Genomic DNA, 27,871 nt, shown 5'->3' with positions numbered 1-27,871 from the left:
CTTCAAGTTTTTGCATATTTCCAAACATGGATATTCAGGTAAAACTGCTACAGAGGACCGTTGACAGCAAACAAACACAGATAAGACACGTCTAAGCAATTTTGCATTAAAAACACGAATGGATATTTTAAAAGGACTTAAATTACCAGGGCAAATGTCTAATTTTACAGCAAAGTAATCTAGTCTTCAGTAAATTGTACCTTGAATAGCAATAATGGTGTGTTGAATCAGAACCTAATAATTTCCCTCTTTGCCTCTTTCTGCTGCTCAGTACAGTGATTTTCTGTAGTAATATAGTCCCCAGCTTGGATATATATTGTATCAAGACTGTTTTCTTTTTTTAATCTGGCTGTATTGACACACTGTAAATGTACTTGTGTCCTTCAATAGGTAGTGCTTGTCTGAGTGGGAGACCCAGTTGTCTTGCTTCCGTTAGTTATCCATTTCAAACTTGTCTCCCTTGCTCCAACTTCTCACATCCAAAATGAGGTGAAGTGTAGTGTGGCTAATCTGAAACATCCTAAACCACAGAATCTTAAATCCTTCCAAATGTCTGGCTCTGGTTTATGGTATAGTAGTGTGAGGGATCATGTTCACAAGGACATTTATGCACACTTGGGAGTAGCATGAATGGGATGGGGAGCAGGTAGTAAGAACTGGACAGGCTTGAGGACTCTGGTATAGAAATGGGGTGAAATGCACTGGTGTGAATTCCAGGAACATGCAGATAGACAGATCTGCAGCACCTGGTTTTGGAGCCATGTAGTGGAACCCACATTAGATGTGAAGGACCTGAGAATTGGAAATTGTTTGGACAGTGCAGGACTGACATTTCTGTTTCTTTTAGTTGGTCTGGGTGACTTTGCACAGTCTGCTGGTCTGTATGGGAAGATTATTTGTTATTTCTAATAATTAATCCTAAAAACAATGGGATTATCAGCTGGAAGCAAATGAAAAAAGAAAAAAAATGGGAGTATTATTTACTGATGTGATGACTGAGCCTTCGATACGAAACATCAGCATAAAAGGCTTAGGTACCTAGGATATTCCCTGCCAAGGCAGGGAAATATCAGTAGTATTGTAAAAAGCTCTACTGTAATTTCATCTGTGTACAATTCTGCATAGAGTTCCAGTTATCTCAGTTAAAGCAAGGAGTTCGGTAAGTGTCCCATTGGTAGGGAAAAGTTTTACAAGAGAAGACTAAGATAGTGTAGCTTATCAAGCCTGGCAAAATGCAGGCTGAGAGGATAAAAAAGGCTGTACTCTATCAAAACAAGAGTGAGGGGAAAATACCTCAGCAGTAGCAGAGCCTTTCAAGGTAAAGAACAACTAGGAATGAACTAGCCAGGAATGGGCATCATCAGAAAGTCATCAGTACAGGGAGGTTCTTCCTGAGCTTCCAGATCCCACAGGGAAAGCAAGAAAGCATGATAGGTTCCTAAAAAGACTAATACGGAGGAGCTGTCTGGGAAACCAGGGCTGGGACATCCCTTCCAGACCGCTGTTCCTTAATTACATCAAACCCCATGTAGGCACTCTGTTCTTCAGAATTAAAAGGACCTTAATTCAGTTTAGTTCAATTTTCTTCTAAGGGCTGCTTTAATTTGGAAGAACTGTGTCCATTCAAGGCTAATGTGATTTAATGAATTCATGCTAAACTCACAACTTTAGTTAATTTGGATTAATTTTCCCGATCGTTCCTCAGCAGACAACCCTTAAGACATGTAGTAGAAGTGGCTGAGAAATCACGAGCACTTCAGTCATGTCTGTGATTCAGCTGTAAGCCAGTGAGTAGATTTTCTGACTGCGGGAGGCCTGACAAAGCATCTGGTCTTGCCTAAAATTTTTTTTCCTGGTCCCTGGAGAGGCAGTATGAAGGATGTGGGCTCCCAGACCCAGTATCTTAGTTGTCCTCTTGTGTTTCACCTCCCTACTACAGGTGCTGAGCAGGGTGGTGCAACAGCCCAAGCTTATCCTAGTTCGGAAGGAGTATTAGTACTGGCCCACGGATAGGTAGGCTACATAGGACAGCCTGTCCTGCAAGGTGGAATTAGCTTTGGTTACAAGTGGGGTTTGACAGTAGACTCGGGGAAGTGCTGGCTACTTGGCTGTGTGCTAAGTAGCTACCTGTGCATAGGAGAAATATCTTCTTTAACTCCCTGAACCATGCTCCTTTCAGGCAAGAAAATGCTTTTCTCTGTGATGCTGTTCTAAAGGGTTTACGGCTCAGTTGTGATGGGTAGTTTATTTCTGTTACTGCTGTTACTTGGCATATACTTATTTGCCTGTTTCTGGACCACACATCACAAGTGGGAAATTCACGAGCCCTAATCTGCTGGGCTTTGGAAAGGCATAAGGGGTCACTGCTGCCAGGCCCTGGGCTGGGAGCAGCAGGAGGATTTAGCAGTGCAGAGTGCAGCCACCACTGCAGCCACCGACATGCGGGAAGGGACTCAGCTGCTGTGGCTCTGCATGTTGCCATGGAAACAAAGCTGGATCCTTAATCAGGATGTGTGTATATGTGGACGTGAACTCACCGTCTGCTGTCCTTTTGGCCTTACCTCCTGCTGCCCTAGTCCTGGCTGGTCACGCTGCCCTGTGCCCAGTGGGTGGGAGAGCAACCAATACAGATAGACCCTGTGGGGCCGGGGGCTGCAGGAGAAGGATCCAAGATGGGCATGAAATTAAAGGTTTCCTATGTTCCCCAGGCCCTGGGGAGCAGAGAACAACCTCTGATGAGGTGATGAGGGCAAAGGGAGCCTGAGGAACAGGCAAAAGTAAGTCTCCCATGGCAGCTATGGTGGAGATACTAGGGTGCCTAGGCACTTCAGGAAGGCAGTGAATGTTGAGAAGGTCATAGCTGCATGGCATGATGTGTAGACCCTTAGGCAGCACCCAGTGGGCTTGCTCCAGTAGTGGCACAATCATGTCATCACAAATTTAGCTCAAGGACTGTGCTGAAACCACTCTTCACCTTCAGGGATCCAAGCTAATACTTCTGTAAGGTGTTGCTGTGCCTTGTGGGCTCACTAGGTTGTCCAGGTTAGCTCTGGCATCTCTGACGTGGGATTGTGGCATTACACAATCCAGGCATGGTTTTGAGAGGCTTGGAGGTGTAGGGAGGCCTGGAGATGTTGTTGGGAAGTTGAAGTAATCATACAATGTGCTTAAAACAAGCTTATACAGATATAGGTGAGCAAAGAGATGTCTATTGTGTTCCTTCTGCATCGAGTACATCAGTTGAGAAGAAAAACTGGCTAACAAAAGACTGCAAGATGCTGTTGAACTCCAAGAAGGTGTTTTGGTGCAAGCTGTAGGATGGAAGGTGTTGACCACTTACAGTCCTGAAAAATCCACTACCAAGACTCTGTGGTGCTGGTACGACCAAAACTCTGGCCCTACTGGGACTAGTTTATATCTCTCTCCACATCCCAGCAGAAGGGATTATAACAAGAAGCATAAGAAGCCTGACCACATTCTTACTTCCACCTAGAGAGTATCGTGTGATTTTGAAGTTAATGGGATTAATCTGAGGAGTGAAAGGACAAAGAGATCTACTATCAGCCCTTAGAAATTACTGGGTAGCATAAAAAGAGCATCTAGACACCAGATGAGCTGTAGTGCACTGGACCGATATCTCCCATGCAAAGTGCTTTGTTCACCAAGCATGTTCACTCTGCAAGCAGAAAGGACCAACTCTCCACAGCTACCAGCTGAGGGTTAAGGTTAGGGTTAGGGTCTGGGGCACCAAGAGCTGTCCCATCAAGAGCTGGTTGCAGAGGGTCAGCCATGGTCAGTTGTCCTAGATTCCTTTGCAAGGCTGCTTGAAGAGTGCTGATCCCAAGATGATGAACATACATAGTTCTTAAACTCTGTTTCTTCTGCTCTTAGCACAAAGAGGAGGAGAATGTCCTCTGAGACAAAGGGTGCACAGCTACTGCTGCAGGCTCCTACACAGTGCAGATGGATGTGTAGTGTAGGAATGTACGCATCCTGCATCCATTGAGATGACGAAAAGGTCAGGCTTCTTGCACTAACCACCAGACTTGAAGGAAAGGTTTTTCAGCTCAGTTCTTCTCAGAAGGCAGTTATTCAGAGGTTTTGTATGAAAAGGAGAAAAGACACGTCTTCTAGCAAAAATCCATATCCTGAAGCTAGATGACCAGAGTGATGACTTTGTCTCTGCTTCCAGAATTTCTTAGCTGCACCCTGAAACAAACCTTTCTGTGGCTATTCCCTTTCCGCAAGTATTGCTTCTTCTGCATTGCCTAAAGGAAAGACCTTTATTCTTTTTAAAACTAGATCCCTCTGTGTATATTAGTTAGATGACTACTTCCCTCCATGAAAGATGATTCCTGAAGGACTGTACTCTGTCAGGAAGAATAAAGGCTGTTAAATCCGTATCTCCAATGCTTTCACCCACAATTTGGAGGCATGCAAGCTATCTTCCTCTGGGCTGTGGCCAGAGCTGTGTAGTGTACTCATTGGATTCTCTCTGAGACCACTAACCAAGGGCTTAATTAGCTCTGAATGTGTGGTGATGTATTCAGTAATCTTCAGTAAGGGTGGACTGCACCATCACCTTATTCCACAGGCATCATTGTCAAATCCTAGATCACTTCAGGTGCTGCCAGCCTGAGCTGGGGTGGAATTGGCGTATTGGAGATGAGGTGATTTGCCTCTGTTGAGCCATCCTGCATGTATAGTTGCCTACACACACATGCCCATGTGTATATATACACACATCCATCCATCCATCCATCCATCCATCCATCCATCCATCCATCCATCCATCCATCCATCTATCTGTCTATCTATCTATCTGTCTGTCTGTCTGTCTATCTACACACACCTGCATGCACTGAAGAACCTGGAGGCAGGAAGACAGACAATAACGAAACAGAATGATACAAAGTGGAAGTAAAAGGCAAAGCATCACAGCCAACGGCTTTTCCTTTACAGGAGGTGCAGTGCTGGATGTGTTTTTTTCTTTCCCCTCTCATATCATTATTTGTTCATCTTTTGTCATAGGCCCTGGCCAGGCGCTGTTGAGATTGAATAGTTCATTTCTCCCCAGCTTGCTGTAGCTCCTGCTGATGCTTCCATCTACTTCCCACTCCCCTGTTGTGCTGGGGAGTGTGGTTAAGAAAGAGGACAGACAACGGGAGACACAGGAAAACAAGATGCATTGGCTTTGCCTTTGAGTCAGTCAAAGAGCTATTTCTATATCTTACATGCCTCACCCTGGCTTTTATTCTTTTAGATGCTTTTGTTACTCTTGTTATTAATGGCCAGTAGAGGCAAATTCTTTTGCTGCTCTATCAATCCCTTTCTCTGCTGTGCCGATCCTCAACAGAAATCTCAGTGCCCATGTGCGTGTGTGATCTTGAAAAAGATATGGCAGTTCATTCTCAGCCTCAGGTTTGTTTAAAAAGGTATAAAGCCTAATATACATAGAAGGAAAAAATTGAATTCAAGTACAAAAAGAGCATCTTATTTATTATGCTTCTACTTTCAAGTTATGTCAAAAGCATATTGAATATATAGATGGCACCTTCTAATAATGTGCAGGTAAGCACAGAAAAAAAGTTGATTCAATTATGGTGCAGAGTTAAACTGACTAGAAATGGGCTTGCTCACTTTCATCACCCAAGCAAGAAGAAGTATAGCACTGAAACTCATAGCACCCTTTCTGCAAATTCAGGTGGACTGATTCCCTCTCCCAAATCCTCTTCATCACACCCTGGGGAGAGTAGCGTTCATGTACTTAGATGATGGAGATGTGGTCCTTATAGCACCGATCACTGTAGCAACCATGAATATGAGTGTTTTCAGGTACAATGCTCAAAGTCCAGATGGAGATCCATGACAAGTGGTGTCTCTCAGGGGTCTGTACTGGGACCAGTGCTGTTTAGTATCTTCATCAATGATATTGACAGAGAGGTTGAGTGCACCCTCAACAAGTTTGCATATGACACCAAGCTGAGTGGTGCAGTTGTCACACCAGAAGGACAGGGTGTCATCCAGAGGGACCTGGACAGGCTGGAGAAGTGGGCTTGTGTGAAGCTTATGAGGTCCCACCTGGGTTGGGGCAATCCCTGTTTTCAGTACAGGATGGGGGATGATGTGATTGAGAGCAGCCCTGCGGAGAAGGACTTTGGAGTACTGGTTGATGAGAAGCTCGAGATGAGCTGGCAATGTGTGCTCACAGCCCAGAATGCCAACCGTATCCTCAGCTGCATCAAAAGAAACATGGCCAGCAGGTTGAGGGAGGTCATTCTGTTCCTCTGTTCCTGTCTTGTGAGACCTCATCTGAAGTATTGTGTCCAGTTCTGGAATCCTCATCATAAGAAGGATATGGAACTGTTGGAACGGATCCAGAGGAGGGCTACAAGGATGATCAGGGGCTGGAGCATCTCCCATACGAGGACAGGCTGAGAGAATTGGGCTTGTTCAGCCTGGAGAAGTGAAGGCTCCCAGGAGATCTTATAGCAACCTTCCAATACCTGAAAGGGATGTACAAGAAAGCTGGGGAGGGGCTGTTCACAAAGGCTTGTAATGATAGGACTAGGACCGATGGGTATAAACTAGAGAGGGGCAGATTTAGACTAGACATAAGGAAGAATTTCTTCACTATGAGGGTGGTGAGGCGTTGGCACAGGTTGTCAAAGATGTTTTGGATGCCCCATCCCTGGAGGTATTCAAGGCCAGGTTGGATGGGGTATTGGGCAGCCTGATCTAGTGGGAGCTGTCCCTGCCCTTGGCAGCGGGGGTTGGAACTAAATGATCTTCAAAGTCGCTTCCAAACCAACGCATTCATGATCCTATGATTCTAAACATGGGGAAGGCTGTGAGCTCTAGCTCTACAAGTCTATGGTACTGTCTTTTACCAAGAACGACTTCAAGTTCGTTGGAGTTCAGAAGTGGCTTTTCCTTGAATAGGAAGCTTGCCACAATTTCTGCATCAGTCTCCTAGCAGCAAGGGATATGGCAAATGGATGTTAATCATCAGGGCAAAGAAAAGAAACTGAAGAGCTATGATCCCAACACAAAATAATAGGAGGCAATAATTCAGCAGGTGTGAATTTGGCAGAACATCCTGCAGATGTTTGGATAGGCATGCATTCATGCACGGGACTTCATATATTTGTGACTGTTTTTGTCTGCAAAGCTGTAGGAAACCTCCTATTGAGTTTCTGAGATTTAATAGATGGGAACTGAAGAAGAACATTTGAGGAGGGAGCTTCTTTCCTTTCTAATATCTGTGTAAATAACTTCATGTGCTTTATTGGTCTCAAAGCCTCCACTGTGGGGAAGAGGAGAATCAATAATAATTTAAAACTTTGTGAATCAATTAGATAAGCAAGAGAGGCATGAGAACAGCTTCTCAACAGAGGCACTGCTTACTGGTTGGTTAGGAAGGAGAGCTGGGTAGAGAGAAGGTATGTGCTGCCATGATTTCATTCATCCTGCAGCGTAAGAGGTAACTAACTATGGCCAAGGTCAGGTCTGATAAAGGGTCAGGTCTTCAAATGACAAATGAGGCTGCATATTGAAATCCTTACTCTTTGTTGCAGCAGAGGACTATTGTAACATACTTCAGTGAGACAGTAGGTTTCCAAAGCAGGGGCTGAATAAAAGAATGCAGGTCCAAGGGTTCAGGAATCCACCTCTGATTCTTCTCTTCAGGCTTAGAGAGTCTCAGCTAGATCTGAAACCAGTGGTGCAGGCTAGGATTTGAACTTGTTACCTCTCTCGACATGGCAGGTCTACTGGACATAAGTTTCCACACAGTGTTAATGCATGGATGTTCTAGGGCCCATTCAATTTCTGTGCCTCCTGTTGCCTTGTGCAGACATATATGTTATGTGGTAATGAGGCAGATGCTTGCCAGCAGTGTGTTCCAGCAAAAATGGATGAGGATACTATTTTTTTATTTCGTGCCTGGGTTCTTTTGTATTGACCTGGCAGCATAAGGAAAGTGGTAAAACCTCTCTTGAAATGCAACATGCAGAGCTACCTTCTCACCTGGTGCACAGTGAGGGTTCAACATTGCTCTTGTCCCAGCCTACACTGTAAAACACAGGTTGGAGTGAGCTGAGGTGAGTCAGGTTTGGGAGAGTTCAGGGCAGAGAGAAGGTGTACTCTGAGCAAGCAGCACTTTCTTTCTAAAGTGACAGCATCTGATTTGAAGGGCACACTGAAGGGTACTGTGAATCCTCGTGGTCTCAGAAAGCTGTGAGCATGAAATGACTGAATGGTTACTTCCTGACTCAGGAGGAGAAAATCAGGGCTCACTTCTTTCTGAGTTTTGGGGCAGCCTCATGGCAGGAAGCCAGTGACCTGGGCTAACTGAATAAACTTTGCTGTGTTTGTGGGACTGAATCCCTAGGTAAAAGCAGTGTGTGAACTCAGGTAGACAAAGACAGCAGTACATATTCTCCGTACCTTCCACTTGCACCACAGAGGAAAACAGCACCAGGAAGCATGGAGGCAGGCAGGAATCAGCCCTGGAGAAGGAGATCTGGGCAGATCTGCCCCTAGTTACCTGGCAGAAGAGATCCAGGGAGGTGTCCCATCAGCCCCCCTCCTCCTCCTGATTTTATCTGCAATCCCAGCAGGCAACCAGGGGATGAATCCCTCTCTGAGCGTGGGTAGCCATGCCCATCCCCAACCTTTGCAACCCCAATGCCAGTGGGCTGGGCTGTACGCCATGGAGTACTGCTGGGAGTGATGCTGGGCTATCCCTACTGCATGCCAGCACAGGCTGTAAGGAGCTTACGAGCATGACTGCCTCACGTGTGTGTGGTTACCAGGGAAACTCTGCTGCTGAACTGTGACTAAAGTGACAGTGGGGCAGATCCCTTTTTTGCTTTTTTTTTTTCCAGTTATTGGAGGGGTTTTTTTGGTTTTGGTTTGTACTCAGAGCATCAATTTTAACCCTCTTAGAGAAGAGGCAGGCAGGTATGGAGCAGCAGGAAACCTGGAGTATGTGTAATTTAGTCAGATCTCAGCTATTCGTTTTGCCCCCTTGCTAGAGAGCTCTCCCATTTTAAATTTTTTTTTGTGGTTGGTTTTTTTTTTTTATTATAGTTTATTATAGTTTTTTCTTCTGAGTAAGAGAATTACCTAGTTACTGCTGGGCAGAACAGATAAAGCTGAAGCCTTTTGCTGCTCCTTGCCGTAAGGAAAGCAGAGGGCACATATTCCTCCAACTGCTTGCTCGCTTGCACTCTGAGGCAAGCTAGCTCTGATCCAAAGGGTAAGCTGTACCAATGTACTGAAAATTGTCTAAACTGATTAATAAGGCCAGTTTCTAAGAAAAGATTAAGTCCTGGCACAATGTTACCTTAAACTGGCTACTTTGCTTCAGCTGTGATCTGGCCAGTACTCTGAGCAGAGGCACAGCCAGCTTCACCCCAGCCTTAATAGCTGAGTAGACCTTGGCATCGTAAAGACTGCAGTTGCCATGTGTTAGGATGCAGAGCAACTAAGAGCCTTATCTGTAGAAAGTTGATGCTTAAATAAGCAGTGCAGAATTTGAGAGGGAGGGCATGTCACTAGTTCATGAGACAGAAGGGGAATGGCAGCCCTCACAGACACACTAACCTGTCCACAGCTGGGACTTGATGAGAGGAGATCTTTAGCTCCTGAGAGGCTCGGAGGACATTGGATGCAATGCTGAACTTCCAGGGCTTATCTAAATAGACTCTGTGAACCTTTGGAGGGTCAGCTTATAATCAGATTTGCTCATAATAAGAGACCAAAGGCATACTTGATGAAATGCAAGAGCAGTTAATTTAGGAATGATAAAAAGAAATAGTATTTCACCCTGGATACTTGATTTGAGAAATATATTCAATGACATCTTGCCACATACTGTAGCTGGACTCTTTTTAGGAATGCTGCCTAGTTTTATGGCTGCTATTGATTAGTATGGCTATACCAATGATATCCCATTCAGCTTATAGTCAAAATTCAGTCCTTATACTGGAGATCAGGGCAACCAGAAAAGAAGCCCCAGACAGACACTATAACGTAATGGGGCAGTTTGACTTTCCTCTAAATGTTTTGGGCTGATAATGTCAAGATATCAAGCTACCCTAATGGGCTTGTCTCAGCTGGGACAGGGCAGCTAGACCTGGGCTGTCCAGGCTGCTGGCATAGTATAACATGGCACCTGGTAGGCAGAATCTACTCAGTGGTTTAATCCATCTATATAAGCTCATCAAGCAAGGAAACACACACATACAGAGGTGAAAATGGAAATGCGACAAGCCTGGTGTGAAAACTATTTATCCTGGCAGTTTGCTAAGTGCCATTTCCCCTTGGTGGAATAGTGCTGGCATCCAAATGTTATGCTCTGACAAGCTGGTATGGCATACTGTCATATACTAGCCTGCTTTGACCAATGATTGTGTAGAAAATTCACTAGTGGTGCACCGTCTCCCTTGCCAAATAACTATTGATTTTTTTTCTCTGTCTGTATACATCAGACAATGGCCTTGGTCTGTTTGACTCTTCCATCTTTTTTATTAACTGCATGTGGTATGGAGTGAAACAATCACAAGATCAAGATTACAAAATTTGGGGTATCTTGTGTTTCCTCTGTCACAAAATATTTTAGAAGAATGATTTCTGTAGACCTTAAGTGGAAATTGGAAATCACTTAGCTGTTTTTAGCTCTTAAGTCATCTTTAATCAGAGACCTTTTTATTGCAGCTTTCAGGAACTCCTTGGTGCTGGAGCACTTACACAGTTGCCTGTGGGTTGGGGGTCTGCAGAAGATCTGTTTCCACTTCTACAGAGAGATTAATGTCCAAGCCATGAATAGGATCTGTGTATATGATAATCTTATGCATATAATTAATGTATTATACATGTGAATCTTGGAATATTTGTCACCATTTACCAGGGTAACAAAATCGAGCAACACTAGCAACTCTAGGTTCCTTACCATAGCTTTTCTCAGTAGCCAATGGGGATTATGGCTTCCAGAGAAGACCAAGAGTGTCAACAACCATTCTCCTAATTGCCACAGACTTCCTTTCTTGGCCACTTGTATGCCCTTCCTAGCAGGGACCAGAAGGGCAACACCACACTCTCCTGTAAGAGAGCTCTTAACAATCCTCCACTAATATATCACAGTATATCCTGCCTGCCTTTCCACCAGTGGAGACACTGAACTGTGTCTTTCCCTGCAACTTACCCACTAATTTCTATAATCAGTTCTCTGTAACCATCGTCTCTGAGCTATGTATCCTTCTATCAAATAAGGCCAGTGTGTTCAGTAGTTATTATGAGAACAAGGGAGGGAACTGATAAATGATATGGTTATGTAAACCACATTTCTGCATCTAATGAATTTGAACTTCCCACTGACAGCACATTCCCAGGGCAGCTCAGAGGATTTTCACCAAGAAGGATCCACTCATCAGTGAATCAGAACACTGGGAAAAGATTGCTGGAGGTTGTCTGCTCCATCTGCTGTGCCAGCCAAAATCAGTAATAACCCAGGCAACCACTTCCAGTAAGACAGGAAAGTTTTGTAATTCTACTAAATAGTATTAAGTAGGCAGAGCCATTAAGAAATGACACAGTCCAACATGCTCCAACCTTATGTCGAGTAGGTTTTGCTGTGAATCTGTGTGTTTCTGGAAATGTGAGTGTGTATGCCTAGAAAAGATGCGGAGATGCTCTTCTAGACGCTGATCCCACCATGAGGACATTATGCTGGATATATAGTGTCACCATGTTCTCATAGTCCCTACTGCAAGCACTGAAGGAAAGGATTCACCCGGGATGATATGGCCCGTAATATTAAAAAGAGAGTCTTATTGGACTGAGTCATTGAAAACCAAACAAAAAAATTAAATGTGGGGAGGAAAAAATAGAGAGGCAGGAGATGTTGGCTGCAGGCTAGCCTGAGGCACCGGTGCATTTGTGGTGAGAATAAACAAGAGTAAATGAACACTTAAGCAGAAAAGATCCTGATTTCCTGTCATATCTGCTATAACAAACAAGTCTCAGAAATATGGAAAATTTAATTATAAGACTTTGAACTGTTGTGGCATTTTCCATCATGAACAATAAAACTCCCAGTGAATCAAGTATCCCACCAGGACTGTGACAAATAGGTACACAGTGGTGTCTCAATTTTGAAAAGTAGGGAAATTAAGGTCTGTGTTTTCCCAGACTTTATTTGGTACTTGCTTACTCCTTTTTGCCCCCACAAAATATGTGGTAAGCAAGGCTGAAGTCTAAACAAGAGGCAGCCCTATGTGATTTGTCTGTAGGAAACAGAGGAATTTTACAAATCAAGACTGTACTAAAGATGCATGAACATCTTTCCTTCTAGATCAGGAAATTAAGAAGAGGGCTTTGGAAAGTGATAGTGGCCTAAGTCATTAGGATCCCCTTTGCAAACTGGAAAGGAAGGAAAGGGTATCACAGGAAGTTTAATGAAACAGCAAATGGGGTTATACTGATATTCCCAAAAGCTGAATGAAATGGAGCTACTCCCAGAGCAACTCAAATTGTATTTCTCCCACACCTGTGTGGATAAAGCAGCCTAGAGCATTTTCAAAAACATGGTTTATTTCTCCAAATCTGAGAAGCAAACACATGCTCCTGACTTGCTTCTCACTCAAATTCTTTGTGCATAACCTGACATACCTGGCCTTTGTGGGGTCTGGCACTTGGATAAAGGAACTTGCCACCAGGAGCAAAAATCTATCCATGGCCCAGCCACCAGAGCGTGGCACACAGAGCCAGATTACATTCAGACAGGCTGCACAGAGGAAATACAGCTTGCTGATCTCACTCTCTAAGTCGGCAGTTATACTACATCGCTCAGTGGAAGACTCTCTAGTTCCTCAAGATGACTGGCCCAGTGCAACCACTTCTGGCTATTTGCATTTCTCTGCTTTAGGGATGTTCTAGTCTGCCCCATGCCAAGACGCAGTTTTGCTCAGAATAGTAAGATGTTGTTTGTAAAGCAGTAATTGCTTTTGCTGGCCTAGAGAATCCAGGAAGCCTCTTAGGATGGAACTTGTGAGAAAAGTACCCCAGGGATCTCTCCTGCCACATCTGAGGTTAATGATTAGTTAAATGGCAGTGAATGGTTTCAAATGGTGCAGCTGTAGGAGGGCTTCTTGGAGAGTCATCTGCAGCCTTGTCAAGGGTCTGTGTCTTTGATGAGGTGTGTATCACACCTGGGCCTTGTGTGATATCTCTGTGGGCCTGCCCTTGAGGGGCAGAAGGCACTGGGCAAGTACCAAGTGGGGACAATAATACTTGATTGCTCTATAAACCTTTTGCCACCTCTGCAAACACTTTTCCATCCACCTAGGAAGTCACAAGGCATCAGTCTCCAGGAGGTGGCTTCATGGTGAGTGCTTTTGCACCTTCACCATGTGCAATCCAGTCTCCTTATCTGAGGGGTTAAACGTGCAGAAGGAGGAGGCAATACTTGTCCCAGCAGCATAAACTCAGAGCAGATTTTCTGTGGGAAGCCATCTGTTAGCTGGGGAGAGGTGCTGTGTCAATTGATCAGTTCCACCTCCATCTCAGCTCTACAAGCTACAGATCCCTGACCTTGCAGTGTGGCAGTGGGGGAGTACTAGGATCTCTGGAGGCATTGCGATCCTGTAATGGAGCCTCTACTCTTTCAGACTGGATGAGGGACCCTGCAGCATCTTGCTGTCTCTTGCAGCAGGTACCTTTGGAAAGCCTAAGATTGCAGGTGAAAGGGCTGTAAGAGAAAGACAAGCTTTCTCCTGTAGCCAGGAGATTGTACACCCTCTGTACTCAGCACTGGTGAGACCGCTCCTCGAATACTGTGTTCAGTTCTGGGCCCCTCACCACAAGAAGGATGTTGAGGCTCTGGAGTGAGTCCAGAGAAGAGCAACAAAGCTGGTGAGGGGGCTGGAGAGCAGGTCTTATGAGGAGCAGCTGAGAGAGCTGGGGTTGTTTAGCCTGGAGAAGAGGAGGCTGAGGGGAGACCTCATTGCTCTCTACGACTACCTGAAAGGAGGTTGTAGAGAGGAGGGTGCTGGCCTCTTCTCCCAAGTGACGGGGGACAGGACAAGAGGGAATGGCCTCAAGCTCCGCCAGGGGAGGTTTAGGCTGGACATTAGGAAAAAATTCTTCACAGAAAGGGTCATTGGGCACTGGAACAGGCTGCCTAGGGAGGTGATTGAGTCACCTTCCCTGGAGGTGTTTAAGGCATGGATGGTCGAGGTGCTAAGGGGCATGGTTTAGTCTTTGATGGGAATGGTTGGACTCGATGATCCGGTGGGTTTCTTCCAACCTGGTTATTCTGTGATTCTATGATTCTATTTCAGCTGGATGATGCACGGTGTAAGGGACTACTTCTGCTTCAAACTCAACCTATCCCTATCCCAAAATTAAATCTGTCTCCCAGTGGCAATCTTGAACCATGTTTTAGCTGTTCTAAGGTGAAAAAGGGAGGTGGAGAGTGAAAATTCTGCAGGAGAAAAATAGGAGCTTGTAGAGTTCTCTAAAAGCCTTCAGTGTAGGATGGGCAAATTATTCCTTTTTGGTTTTAGACTATAATAAAGCAGTAATTATTCTATGGGGTATTTGTGTGTCTAAATGTTGCACACACACCCCCAATCTATCTCCTAATTTAAAAGCTTTCACTGTAACACCATAGCAAGGTCAAATTCCTTCTCTGTCTGATAGCCTTGTGTTTCTCTTTTTAGTTCATCTCCTTTTCTTTTCCCCTGACTTTCCATCAGGTGTGGTCAAAAATAAGGACAGAAAGGAAATCGTGACTCTCAGGTATTTTTATTAGTTTGCTTTTTGTCCCCCAAAAGGCACTCACTGAGCTTCCCATGCAGCCCTATTAGCAATTCTCCTGATTTATTATGAGAGGGACACTTTCTTCTACACTTTGGTTCATCCTTCCTTCCTCCCTCATCCCTCTCTTTCCTGAGTGCTGAGTTAGTTAGGGAATTAAGAACTTTTGGCTAGCCTAAGTATTGGGGTGATCAAGCACCAAGAGACATTTTGGCAAGCCAGAAGCTGGACTGGCTTGCATCTCCTTAATGCTTTCATTTTGAATAGAAGTTGCCTCCTCTTGCTCCTTCTATAATAAAAATGCAAGCAGTTGCTCAAGAGCAATTATTACATGTACAGCTAAGTGGTCTGTGCTGTTTGATTTAAGGAGGAATTGTGTATCTGCATTGTGATAAAACTACCTATTTGGTGTATTGATTTTTGATGTTCTGATACTTTCTGGTTAGTGAGAGCTCTGAATTTTCTCCCTGAGTTTTTGGGGCTGATTTCCCTTCGACAGCTGGGCTGTGCACTTGTGTGGAATGAATTGTCAGTGGGCACTTAAGCTGGAGCATCTGATCCTGTCATCACAGCAAGGGCAATACTTCCCACACCTTGCTGTCCTGCCTACTAACTCCTCTGTTGGTGTCTGTGGGTGTATGTAGCCTTGAAATATTAGTGTATTTAGCATCTCCCATTCCCTGTTTGTCAGTGAGGAAAGCATCCAGTATTTTTTCAGACAAGACTTCAACATGCTATGTGTCAAATGTTCATGTAATTCAATAGCGAGTCCTTAGACTCTCTGCTAGAAGCTGTGGAAAACTGCAATCAATTCAGTGGTTCTTATGCAAAAGTATAGGAACGCTTTTTTCAGTTTAATATAAAAATAAATACTAGTCATCAGTGTAGCTGTCTGTCCTTTTCATGTTACAGTAGGGCTAGATCTTGGCACTCTAACATTCAGTTTACAACAAGTGGCTTTCAAAGGCACAGTGCAGTGAAGGGTATTTGAGATGCTTGTTCAGGCTTTCTTCAAACTCTGGCAGACACCATGACAATAGTTTAATCTTTCCTCTGGCTTTCCTGATTTTCTCCGTAAGCTTCAAAGATAAAAATATATCTTTTTATTGGAAGAATAAATTCTTTCCCTGAGCACAGTGCTGGGAGAAGGGAGTGAATTCCAGTGATAGAAAGTATAAGCTGTTTTCCACAGTTGCTGCTCCTGCTTTTTTGGCTTGTCCTTAGTTTGTTGCTGCGATCTTTTCATTTTTCTTGTTGTGCACATTCCTTTTTCTGGTGAGCAAAGAGCAATCTGAAGAGTACTTTCACAAGTGGGTAGTGAGCTGCGTGGAGAAAGTGAACCGAGTCTAATCACCAAACCTCAGAGGAGAGGCATGGGGATCTGGGAGCAACAACAAGAGAAACAAACAGTTTAAGGGTGGGTGCAGGATCAGAGCTTTTTTCTTCTGGAGTTGCTGAGCTCTGACATACTTTGTCAACAGAGAAAATGGTTCTGGATAATCAAACCTATGCATAATGAAGGATGGATGGATGGATGATTAACTGGCATGCCTACGGAATAACAGCTTTACTGGCTAAGCTGCAGGAGAGTGAACTTGGTAGAAAGCTGTTCTAAATGTGAATATCTTGAGGTAATGTCTTGAGGCATTTGCACAATGGGTTTCGCCAAGTCTAAAACTCCTGACTACCTCCTTTTGTATTGCTGCTTCAGCTCTTCTGGACTATTGAAAGAAGGCGGGACTGCTGTCTCATTCCTAAAAGTGGGGATTGGTTTTGGAGAACTTTCTTATTGTAATGGGAATCTCTGCAGAGAGATGCAATTTAATTCTGCCTTTTATTTTTGTTTGTTTGTGATCTAATCTTACTATACAGAAGTCAGTGGGAGTCTACAGTTGATTTTAGAAGACTGAAGATCAATGCATGAGAGAGCATATTGGCAAATGCTTTTTCCATTCCTTTCCATCGTGAGCTGGACAGAAGCAGGGATTTAGATTTTACTGCATCTGCTGCAGATTGAAAGTCTAGTATCTTGTGAAATCTCAGGATGAAAAAAGGTTACACTGTGCCATTGGAGAGCTGAGATCTGTACAAAACTCCCTTGGAGTCTATAAAATCCTACAAGTTCTGATTCTTGGAAAAAATGAACTTGGTATGGTAGTAGGATATGAAAGCAATACCAAGAGAAAAATTGAGCTGACATTTCTCTAAAACATTTTACAAAACAAAAACCCCATGATAGTTTAGAACTTTATTTTTTTCCATTTTAATATGTTTTATGTTGTTCTCAGACTGAGCCTTCACAGTTGTAGCACTCTGTGCTACTGCTTGCTTTAAGAGGATCTTGCAGTGGAGGTTCTCAGACATATTTGTGTCCAATGGTTTTACCTACTCTAGTTGTACTTCAGTTTGAATATACAAACTAGAGTAACTGTTCCAAACTGAATCAGTATCAAAGCTGCCATGTATCTACTACATATAAGGTTATGATAATCCTGGGATTAAAGGTGTTAATTTCTGCAGCCATGGAATATTTTGTACATATTCTCTTTTTCTGTCCTCACTTGTGTACCATTTGTTCTCTGTCTGTTAGAATCATGCCTAACATTTCAAACCTTTAAGTAATTTTGGCAATGTGCCTTTAAAAATAAAGTAAGGACAGCTGGTCATGAAAAGGCTTTACTTCCTTCGTGCTTGCTTCACTTAAATACTAAATTTTTTAAAGTTAAAAATCCTTAACCTCTGTCCAAGACATGAAGTGTAAAATCCTGTGTGCTTCCCCCTCCATGCTCAATGGGTTGACTGGGAATGCTGTTTGTTTCCTTTGACCTATTCTTGTTTTCTTTCTCTCTCTTCCTCTCTTTGACTTCCTGTTCTAGGACGAATCATCCATGTTCTTCCAGTTTGGCCCATCAATAGAACAACAAGCTTCTGTCATGCTCAACATAATGGAAGAATATGATTGGTACATCTTCTCCATTGTCACTACTTACTTCCCTGGTTACCAGGACTTTGTGAACAAGATCCGCAGTACCATTGAGCACAGTTTTGTGGGTTGGGAACTGGAGGAGGTCCTCCTGTTGGACATGTCTCTGGATGATGGGGACTCAAAGATCCAGAACCAGCTCAAGAAACTCCAAAGCCCTGTTATCCTCCTGTACTGCACAAAGGAAGAGGCCACCTACATTTTTGAGGTGGCCAACTCTGTGGGTCTGACAGGCTACGGTTACACGTGGATCGTGCCCAGCCTGGTGGCAGGGGATACAGACACAGTGCCATCTGAGTTCCCCACCGGGCTCATCTCTGTCTCATATGATGAATGGGACTATGGTCTTCCTGCCAGAGTGAGGGATGGAATAGCCATAATCACCACGGCTGCTTCTGATATGCTGTCTGAACACAGCTTCATCCCTGAGCCCAAGAGCAGCTGTTACAACACCCAGGAGAAAAGGATTTACCAGTCCAACATGCTCAACAGGTAAGGAGAGGGGCTGGGCTGGTCTTATGAAAGAGTTGTCAGAAAGTACCTCTGAGACCAGAATAATTCTGTTAGGGCACGTGGTGCTTCAGGGCAGTGGGTGGCAGCATTGGCCAGAACCTGGGCAGGGGGAAGTGTGCTGAGGGTGGGACCTGTGCTGCTGTGTATCATGAGTGCCAGCACTGTCACACCCTTAGAAAGCCTCCATGCAACACAGAGGGTCAGCCAATAAGGGCTGGAAAGGGAACAATGAAGGCATAGTGCAAAAATTAGAGTGTGTCCCCGAGTGCGCAAAATTTTGCTTTTATTACAGCACTAAACTTCTTGGAGTGTCTTTGCATGAATGTGTCTGTCTCAATTGGATTCTTGCTGCAAGCCATGGAGCTGTTTGCCGTGAAATCTAGAAGGCACCAGGTTCTGTTTCAGGGACCAGCAATATGTGAACAGGTGTCATTTACAGGTGATAGTTGTGTAACTCACCTGGAATGGTTTCCTGACATCTGTTCTCTGAGGAGCAATTATCCTTCTGCTGTGCATTAGCCCTGAATTGCGGGAGAGAAGGAAATGCAGAGCGGTGTAGAGAACTAGAGCTGCAAAAAAGTTAGTCGGCTGCTGTGGTCAGCTCCTGCTTTATGCTGGAAGCCTTTAAAGCCCTCGGGTGTCTTAAGAATCCAGTTTACCTCAAAGAGGAGGACTTGTGCTATCACCCTGCTCATTGGTACCTTGTTGGCTGTTGTCTACTGTGTTTTGGGCCCCATTCTTTCTTGTGCACATCATGCAAAGAGCATAGGCACCTCCATCAGAACAGCATTTTTTTCTAGACGGAAAAGGGCATTTAAAAATAGGGAGAACCTTTTAGAATCAACTTCTTTTGATCTAGATTCAGATTTTCTTAAGAAACAGTGCTAAGATGCCTGCTTAAGGTCATAGAGAAAGCCTGTGGTGGAACAACCTCTAGAACAGCACTCTGATGACTAGATCTTCCTTTTTGTCCCAGCTGGAGTTTTAGAGTGTCGCTAAGCAACCCAGATAATTAGACATGGGATCTACAATTAGCTAGATGCCCCCTGACCTGCTCAGCTGTCATTCTCCTATGTTCTACATTTAAAATCCTTGGGCAGATTGGTCCTTTTGTGGTAGACAAGGGGAATCCAGGCAGTAGCCGTCAGAAGAGGTGGCCATGCAGTGCTCAGCGTCTTTGTTCATTTGTCATGATGAATCATGGAACAGTGTAAATGTGATGGATTGCTTTGCATGCTGTGACCCCTCACTGTCAGCTGTACTAGGCAGATAGAGGGGCTGGTGGACAATAAAGTAAATTTTGCTTTGTCTAGAATTTGGGGACTGAAAGGCAAGTCTATTCTTTGACCCACTGTATTTTCCATAATGCTGTCTGCTATGTTTTCTTTGTTTCTATGATCCATTAGAATATTGCCAATTCTTATTGCCTTTACTTCCTCTTCCCCATACCTGCTTTTTGTTGTCTGCAAGTCTTGGAACCATCAAAAATGTCCAAAGCTTTTATCAGTATCCTTCCCAGCTAGGCTTAGGGGTGAGGAGTGTTTCCTGCTGCTCTTTTGAATCATCCCTGGAATGATTAAGCAGGGAAAATATATTTATTATACACAAAGTTATCAGAAGTAGCATCAAGGCAGGGTGTTGTTCTACCTTTCCAAATAAACAGGAGGGTTTGAGGGGCACTATGTTGTATCTTTTCAGCCATTATCTAGGAAACAAAATGTTTCCCCTGCTATGTGATGCAGTTTGGGCAGAGACCTTCTGCTAATTAGTTCTGCTGACGCTGTATTAGCCTATACCCATATAGCTATGCTAATTCAAGTACCCAACATAATTTCTCTGTATAGCACTTCTTTGCCTTGTATAGAAGTCGCCACCTTGGAGACTCTTGAATCTCTAAATGTGACAGTACTATTGTGCAGTGTAGATGTGCCCTGAAGCCTGGGCACCCCCCATAGAAGCAGTTCCTGTCACTTTTGAAGATATTAGCTTTCTTCTCACCTTCATGGCCTGAATTGTGCTGTTCCTTTCCTTTGTCTGCTTTAGGTACAGCATTCAGAGGAATGACTGTCCAGCTTAGTTTGGGTACTGACATCAGTCTTGCTGAGAAGCAGTGTCAATTAGTCCATGCCAAGCTCCGTTCTGCTGCTGCCTGGATTGCTGCGGGCACCTGAGCTAGCTCAGAAATAATTACGCTGTGTTGTAGTTGCTTCTGTGACTACAGTGAAAATATTTGCTTGGCCTCACACAGCGCTGGCCTGTGCTCTGCCAGTCTTGGGGTTGTGTGTCCCCCCCTGCACAGCAATGTTTCCAGCCTCTCTGTACTTCTGAGCGAGATGGTTAAAAAGTTTGACTTCAGTGAGTTGGGTGCTTAGTTTTCAGTTTATGTGAAATTGCTTTCAGGTACCTTTTGATGTGTGAAAGCTGGTGGTGTCCAAAATAAGCCATTGCTTTTACAAATCCAAAGGTTCAATAGCAGTGTGGTAGCTTCAAACTCAGCCTCACAGCCTGGACAAGAGGAAAGGTAGGGGAGAGGGGCAGATGTGGAAAGGAGCAGACAGAAAGGTATGAGTTCACCTCAATGAGCAAAACCCACAGAAATTAATGGCTGTAATCTGTGTTCATGCCCTCAAGTCTGGTTGAACTCACTGGAGTTTATTATGTGCTAAGCTTTAAACCTCTCCTGATATACTTTGTTTGTATGAAGTCTTTAAATCTCTCTGGAAGTGCTTTGCCTGTCTGGGACATCACAGATTCTGCGGACCTGGCTACTTCATATCTTTCCTAACCCCTTCCACCTATTAAAATTTCACAAGACTTGTGCATTGTGTGCACCAGGCAGCAGCAATATCTGCATGTCTGGAACACAGCCTGGCTCACTTTGGACTGGACCGAAGGTTCTGGAAAACTAATTTTAGACTTGGCCTGGACCTGGCAATACTATATTCTGCAACTTACAGCTCCCCCTCTGCATGCCTACACAGAATAGAGAAATGTATGTACGTAGGCTTGAAGTCTAGGGAGACTGCAAAGTGTATGTGACCTCAGATGATACATCACCATGTAGCTGGTATTTCAGAAACTCCTGAAGCTAATCCAAAGTGGTCCGATTTGCTTCAAATCCATAGCTGGGAGGCAGGGCGATGAAGGAATTTTCCCATTTTGTTCTTCAGAGTGTGACACATCCGACTAAAAAAATGTGTAATTTAGTTCAGCTGGGGCATGTTATACACTAAGACTGTGAATTAGTCATTTCTCAAGATCTGCCTTTGAACTCTGACCATTTTTTCCTTTCTTCCCCCCTCCCTTTCTGAAAGTGCAGTAGATCTGAATGCATCTAAAATCAAATGATCTTGCTCAATATGGTCTCAGTTGGTGGTTGATCTGAGTGTATAATGGAGTAAGGAGGAAATGAACTGAGTCTTGCTCAGATTTAGAAAGAAAGCTCAGTTTCTCCATGCCTTTCCCCTTTCTTACATTGACACTTGTTCATTTTTGCAAGAGCTTGTGCAAACAAAGTTTTGTTTGAAGTATGGCTGCAAGCAGAAAAAGAAACAAGATGGACTGTTATCTAAATGCCATTTCTTGTCAATGTAGGTGTTTGGTCTGCATCTTCTCATATTAATAATGGTCTCATAGCAACTGTTTCTCGTCTGCCTTGAAACCAGTTCTCCTTTGCGTTACACTGGAACTGGAGAAGTAAGGTCAAAGAAAGCACATCCTCCTTGATGAACGCGATTGGCAAACTGGTAACAATGGATGAGGAGAACGCTGAGGTACTCACCAACTTTTTGCCTCAGTCTTCTCTGGCAACCTCTCTTCCCACAGCTCTCAAGTGAATGGATTGCAAGGTGGTGACTGCGGGAGCAAAGTCTCTCCCACTGTAGGAGAATATCAGGTTTGTGACCGTCTGAGGAACATGAATATATGTTAAGTCTATGGTGCCTGATGAGATGCATCCCAGAGCCCTGAGGGAATTGGCTGACGTAGTTGCCAAGTTGCTCTCAATGATAGTTGAGAAGTTATGGCAGTCAGAAGTCTGTGGTGACTGGAAGAAAAGGAATCATTGCACCCATTTTTAAAAAGTGTAGAAAGAAGAGCACTGGGAACTAGTGACCTGTCAGCCTCACCTCTGTGCTGGGAAAGCTCATGGAACAGATCCTCCTAGAAGCTATGCTAAGTCACATGGAGGACAGGGAGGTGATTTGAGACAGCCAGTGTGGCTGCACCAAGGGCAACTCCTGCCTGACCAGCCTAGTGTCCTTCTGTGATTGAGTGGCTACATCAGTGGACATGGGAAGACCTTTGGATGTTGTCTGTCTGGACTTATGTAAGGCCTTTGATGTGGTCCCCCCAACATCCTTCTCACTAAATTGGGGGAGATACGGATTTGATGTGTGGGCTGTTCAGTGGATTAGGAATTGGTTGGATGGTTGCATCAAGACATGGTCCAAGGCTTGCTGTCCTAATGGAGATTGGCGACAATTGGTTTCCCTCAGGGGTCAGTATTGGGACCAGTGCTCTTTCATATCTTCATCAATGACATAGACAGTGGGATTGAGTGCACCCTCAGCAAGTCTACAGGTGACACCAAGCTGAGTGATATAGTTGACATGCCTGATGGATGGGATGCCATCCAGAGGTGTCTGGACAAGCTGGAGAAGTAGGCCTGTGTCAATCTCATGAGGTTCAAGATGGCCAAGTGCAGGGCAACTGTGTCAGGGCAACCCTCAGTATCAATACAGGCTGGGGGATGAAGGGATTGAGAGCAGCCCTGGGGAGAAGGACTTATGGTTACTAATTGATGAAAAGCTTGGCATGAGCCGGCAATGAGTGCATACAGCCCAGAAGGCCAAGCGTATTCTGGGCTGCATCGAAAGAAGCGTGGCCAGCAGGCTGAGGAAGGTGATTCTCCCCCTCTGGTGTCCAGCTCTGAAGCCCTCAGCACAAGGAAGGCATGGACCTTTTGGAGCAGGTCCAGAGGAGAGTCACAAAAATGATCAGAGGGGTGGAACACCTCTCCTATGAAGACAGTCTTAGAAAGTTGGAGTTTTTCATCCTGGTGATGAGAAGGCTTTGGAGAGACCTTATTGTAGCTTTTCAGTACTTAATGGGAAAGTACTTCTAAGTACTTTCAGTACTTAATAGGAAAGATGAGGACAGACCTTTTAGCAGGGTCTGTTGCAATAGGATTAAGGATGATGGTTTTAAACTAAGGGAGGGTAGATTTAGACAAGATACAAAGAAGACATTTTTTACAATGAGGGTGGTGGAAACACTGTAACAGGTTGCCCATAGTGGTTGTAGATGCCCCATGCCTGTGCACATTCAAGATCGGGTTGGATGGGGCTCTGAGCAGCCTGATCTAGTAGAATATGTTGAACTACATGACCTTTAAGATCCCTTGCAATCTGAACCATTCTATTATTCTGTGATTCCAAGGGTGGTCATGACTATTGAACATTGCAGATTTTGTCCTAGACATGATCCCACTGGTGAGGTAACTCCATTAACTAGTACAAAAGTGATACTTTGAGAAAGGTTTGTACTACAGGAATTGTAAGTTTTCTTTCTGAATGACTCTTGAGGAAGTTTTCCTCCAGTGAGGGATTTATCTCAATTTATGCTGATAATAGGCTTAGGTGATCATTTGGAGTCCAAATATCCAAATGCTGTTTTCCAGTTCAATTACACTCTTTAATTCTTTGTTTTGTTTGTAATAATTACCTGTTCATTTATTCCTTCATTGATCCAGAAAGAAATCTGGTTTGAATAATCCAGTCTACCATGTTTATAGTTATTTCAATGACCTGTCTTCTCCTGAGCATCCAGCAAACCACTACGGTCTCTGCTCTCTTCTGCTGGATGAGAAGGTTGCAAAGGTTGGGAAGGAGTTTTTAACAGGGTTTTCCTCTGGAGAAATGCTCATATATGAAGTTCTTCCCTTTTGGCCCTTCCAAGCAGAATTGTTAACCTCCTAGGCATTCAGCAAAGCTCATCTGTTCTCCCTTCACCATGGCTGCTGAGGAGTGAGTAGGCAGAGGTGGATGTGTTTTTAGGCAGCCTTCTGCTTATTTTGTTATTTTAGTTGATGGGACAGATTTCCTTGAGCTCAGGATTGGTGCTTCTCATTACATGTTAGAAATGGGGAGAAATAACTAAATGACAGGAGCGTTCTTGGGAGTGGAATTCAGGGATGAGTCATGAGGAAAGAATATGATTTCTGGCACATATTTGAGAAATAGAAGCTCAGCCATTTTTCTCTGGATATTCAGAGTCATTGGGGTACATAAGCTGTGTTTTTATTGTAGCCTTCAATGAGACCTGGGTCCTTCCTACTGGTTGTCATGGCTGCTTATGAATGCTGGGCCATAACTACTGGTTTGTTGTTGTAGGGTTACTAATGAGTTCTCCACTGATTGGCTTTAATAGTCTCTCATTTAACACCAGGCTGCACACACCAGATTTCATTTTAATAAAAAGTGCAGTGAAGCATTTGCTTTGGAATGAAAATACAAATGTGGAATTATACTGCCTTTGCAAAGAAATACATTAAGAGGGGAACAAAGGTAGGTTCAATTCTGCACCTCAGATTCCTCAAATATGAAAACAGCTGGCAAGCTCTCTCAGTGCATTGTTTGGACATGATAATTCCATTTTGAGGGAAATAGTAACTTTCATCTGGAGCTTTCCATGCCAACCAATTAAGAAATGCAGAAGAGCCCTTGAAGAATGGTTTGAAACTATTTTCCCTGAAACATCCAGGGCAAGCTCTATTCTCACATGGCCACATTCCCCTAGTGGAAGCTAGAAACTGCTGGGGCTTAGAAAGTTGGACAGTGAGTCAGTGAGCAGAGAAAGTACTTGCAGTAGTATTTTACAAGTATATTACTTCCATGGAGATTTAAGACCATAGGGGCTATATGTACTCTGGATAGGTGCAATGCCTATTTGGGGTGTTGTCACACATACCTGGGAGCAGTACCATGCCTGTAGTGTTCTGGCCACCTTTCCACAGGTCAGTGCCAAGGACACTGCCCAGGCAGCACCGCCCCATGTTTCCAGAACCTTTCCTAACCCACCCTCTTGGCCTGTCCAATCATGACAGCTATCTCCTGCCTTGTTGGATACAGGAATCATCATATGTCATTTGCAGGTACTGCCATAGAACCACTCTCTGTTATCTCTTAGACAAGCGAGCCACAGACCTTCACACAGCACAGCAAGGGAGTTGAGAGAAGGAATGGAGAAAGGACCATTTGTGTTGCCCTTTCTCCATTTGTAGGACTGTCAAGTTAACCTTGTACTAAGAGACAGGAGCACGGGCCAGCACTGAGGTCTCACTGGCTTCAGCAGGCCCACATCTACCTGTTTGGCAGCTGGCTGGAAAGTCCTGCTCCAGCCCTTAAACCAGCGCTGCTCTAGCAGTGGGCGATGCAGTGCTGAGTCTTGCTTCTTAACTCCATGGAGGAGAGGATGGAAGGCATAAATGGCATGCAGAAATTGCCCTTTTCAAGAAACTTGGAGGGTGAGGGAGCGTATGTAACTTTTGACCTTTTGGAGCCTTTAAACTGGTGTGCTGTTAGCAGCTCGTTGTGCTCCCACTCACTGCTATGTCCAGCTGCCATCAGGCTGGTGCTAGCTAGCAGCACGTGGCATAAGCACTGCTGATGGATTAGAGTTCCCTGCTGCTGAAATCTGCTTGTTCCTGTCACTACTCCAGAAGCAGCTGGGGGACAGGGCTGGCCTGTGCTTCCTTCCTCCATCAGGGTCTCTCTGCCTTCTCGTGCCCCAGTTGTACATCACCTCTCTCTTTGCTGCTTGCATGCTGCCATCACCTTCTTTTATTTTTGCCTCCTTGCCTTACATTTCCTGTTGCATTTGTTCATTTGTCCTATGTGCATTTGTCCCTGTTGTGGCTGTTCGGTGGTGATGAAAGTTGCTGGCTTTATAACCCTGCAGCTACCATGTATTCACACCAGCTACCCAGAAGGTCAGCAGTGGGTGAGGGGAGCATTTATCCATGTTCCACCACATATAGGCAGCAGCGTTGACTACCTCTCAACCCTTTTATTCTGTCCCCTGAAGGGGAATGCTGAGGGCAGCTTTGTAATGTGCTCTTGACACAACCCTTCCCTATAAGAGTGGACTGTTAAGGGTGTCAGTGCAGAAGATCACGGTCTGTGCCTGGCTGTCCTCTTTGCTTTGCCCAGCCCTTAGGCAGTGCTGCTTGGGCAGTGGGAAGCTTGGCTGTCTTGCATGGGAAGGTCTAACATCAGATCTGCTCCACATACTGGTACGATACTGCAGACCCCTGGCTTCTCAAAGGGAGTAAATGATGAGGGAACAGCAAAAATGTTTGTTCCTCAGCAGGTGCCACAGGATGCCTTGGTCCTTCAAAGCAGGGTTTCGATGGAGGGGGAGAGGAGGCACTTGTTCTGTATGGACAGCTGGATTTTTCATCCTCTTTGCAATTAAAATAGGATAGGAGGGTTCAAGTGAAGTGATGGGTTTTTGGCAAGGGTTATCTTTTGATTAGAGGACAGATCCTTTCATAAAGGCCTCCAAAATCCACCAGCTGGGAATGAATTTTGGTATGCACCATCAGTTTCCAGATGGGAAAATGTCCATGTACTGCTTCCAGCCCTCTGAGACATCTCCTGCTCCGCAGCCAAGTCCAATTAGTGCTAATACTGTGGTGACTTCACTTGCTGGTGACAATATGTTTTAACTTGTACATTCAGGCTCTCTCCACTTTTCATGAAAAGTGAATCAAAATCCTTCCTCTGTGATGGAGCTGAAAGAAGCTGAAGTGTGAAACAAAAAATGTAGCTCTTGCTATGGTTTAGCATCAGCTACAGTGGCATCTTACCCTGATCGCAAAATGCAGTTGGGGTCCTCTGGGTTTTAAAGTGCCCCAGGGAATTTGAAAACCTGATTTAGTAGATTAGCAGAGGGAACTGGCTTTCTGAGGCTGTGGATGTTTTCTGACTTGTACACCTGCGTGATTGTTAGCCTTATGTGGTTTTATCACTAGAGCCTGTAAGGAACACGTGCAGTGGTTTTTTTTATTAGAAACGCTTTTTTTTTTTTTTTTTCTCCCCAGACTTAATGTTCTTACTATCTTTCAAGTTTTTAAAAATAGGAACTGCTGCGTTGCTATGGCTCTCTGTGCAACTGTGGAGCAGATTTCTCTTCTCTTTGATGCAATTCGGGTTCACGATGCGGTTTGACGAGACACCAGCCCAGCTCGCCGCCTAGTGGCTCCCTCTTGAGGGGTGGGGGGGCCTGCAGGAGCGTTCACCGTTGACAGAAATTCATGAATAAAAGGAAAAAAAAATCAGATGGCCTTTCTTGGTAGAGAGTCGAGGCATTAACCCTGGCAAATCTGGGAAGAGATTTTTTTTTTGTTACATTCTGCAGTCTTAGCACCATGCCAACGGTTTAACTTTTGATGGGTTATACTTTTCTCCTTTCTGTGCTACAACTTTGTGTGATGGAGCTGAGCCCTGTCAAACAGCTGGTCTGTTCCTCTCCAGAGCACCTTGCTGCCAG

At 44.4% G+C, this 27,871-nt stretch overlaps 1 protein-coding gene across 1 annotated transcript in view; it reads left to right on the top strand.

Annotated features, from left to right (window-relative positions):
- GRIN2B (glutamate ionotropic receptor NMDA type subunit 2B) overlaps window positions 1-27,871 on the top strand; it is a 218,656-nt gene that overhangs the window by 72,768 nt on the left and 118,017 nt on the right. Inside the window, exon 4 of the mRNA XM_069854582.1 lies at window positions 17,700-18,298. Coding sequence (XP_069710683.1) covers window positions 17,700-18,298 — 599 coding nt within the window. The remainder of the gene's footprint in view (window positions 1-17,699; window positions 18,299-27,871) is intronic.

This window comes from Phaenicophaeus curvirostris, chromosome 1 (genome assembly GCF_032191515.1).
Source record: "Phaenicophaeus curvirostris isolate KB17595 chromosome 1, BPBGC_Pcur_1.0, whole genome shotgun sequence".
In the NCBI taxonomy this organism is placed as follows: domain Eukaryota; kingdom Metazoa; phylum Chordata; class Aves; order Cuculiformes; family Cuculidae; genus Phaenicophaeus; species Phaenicophaeus curvirostris.
This window is presented reverse-complemented; position numbering and strand designations above follow the sequence as displayed.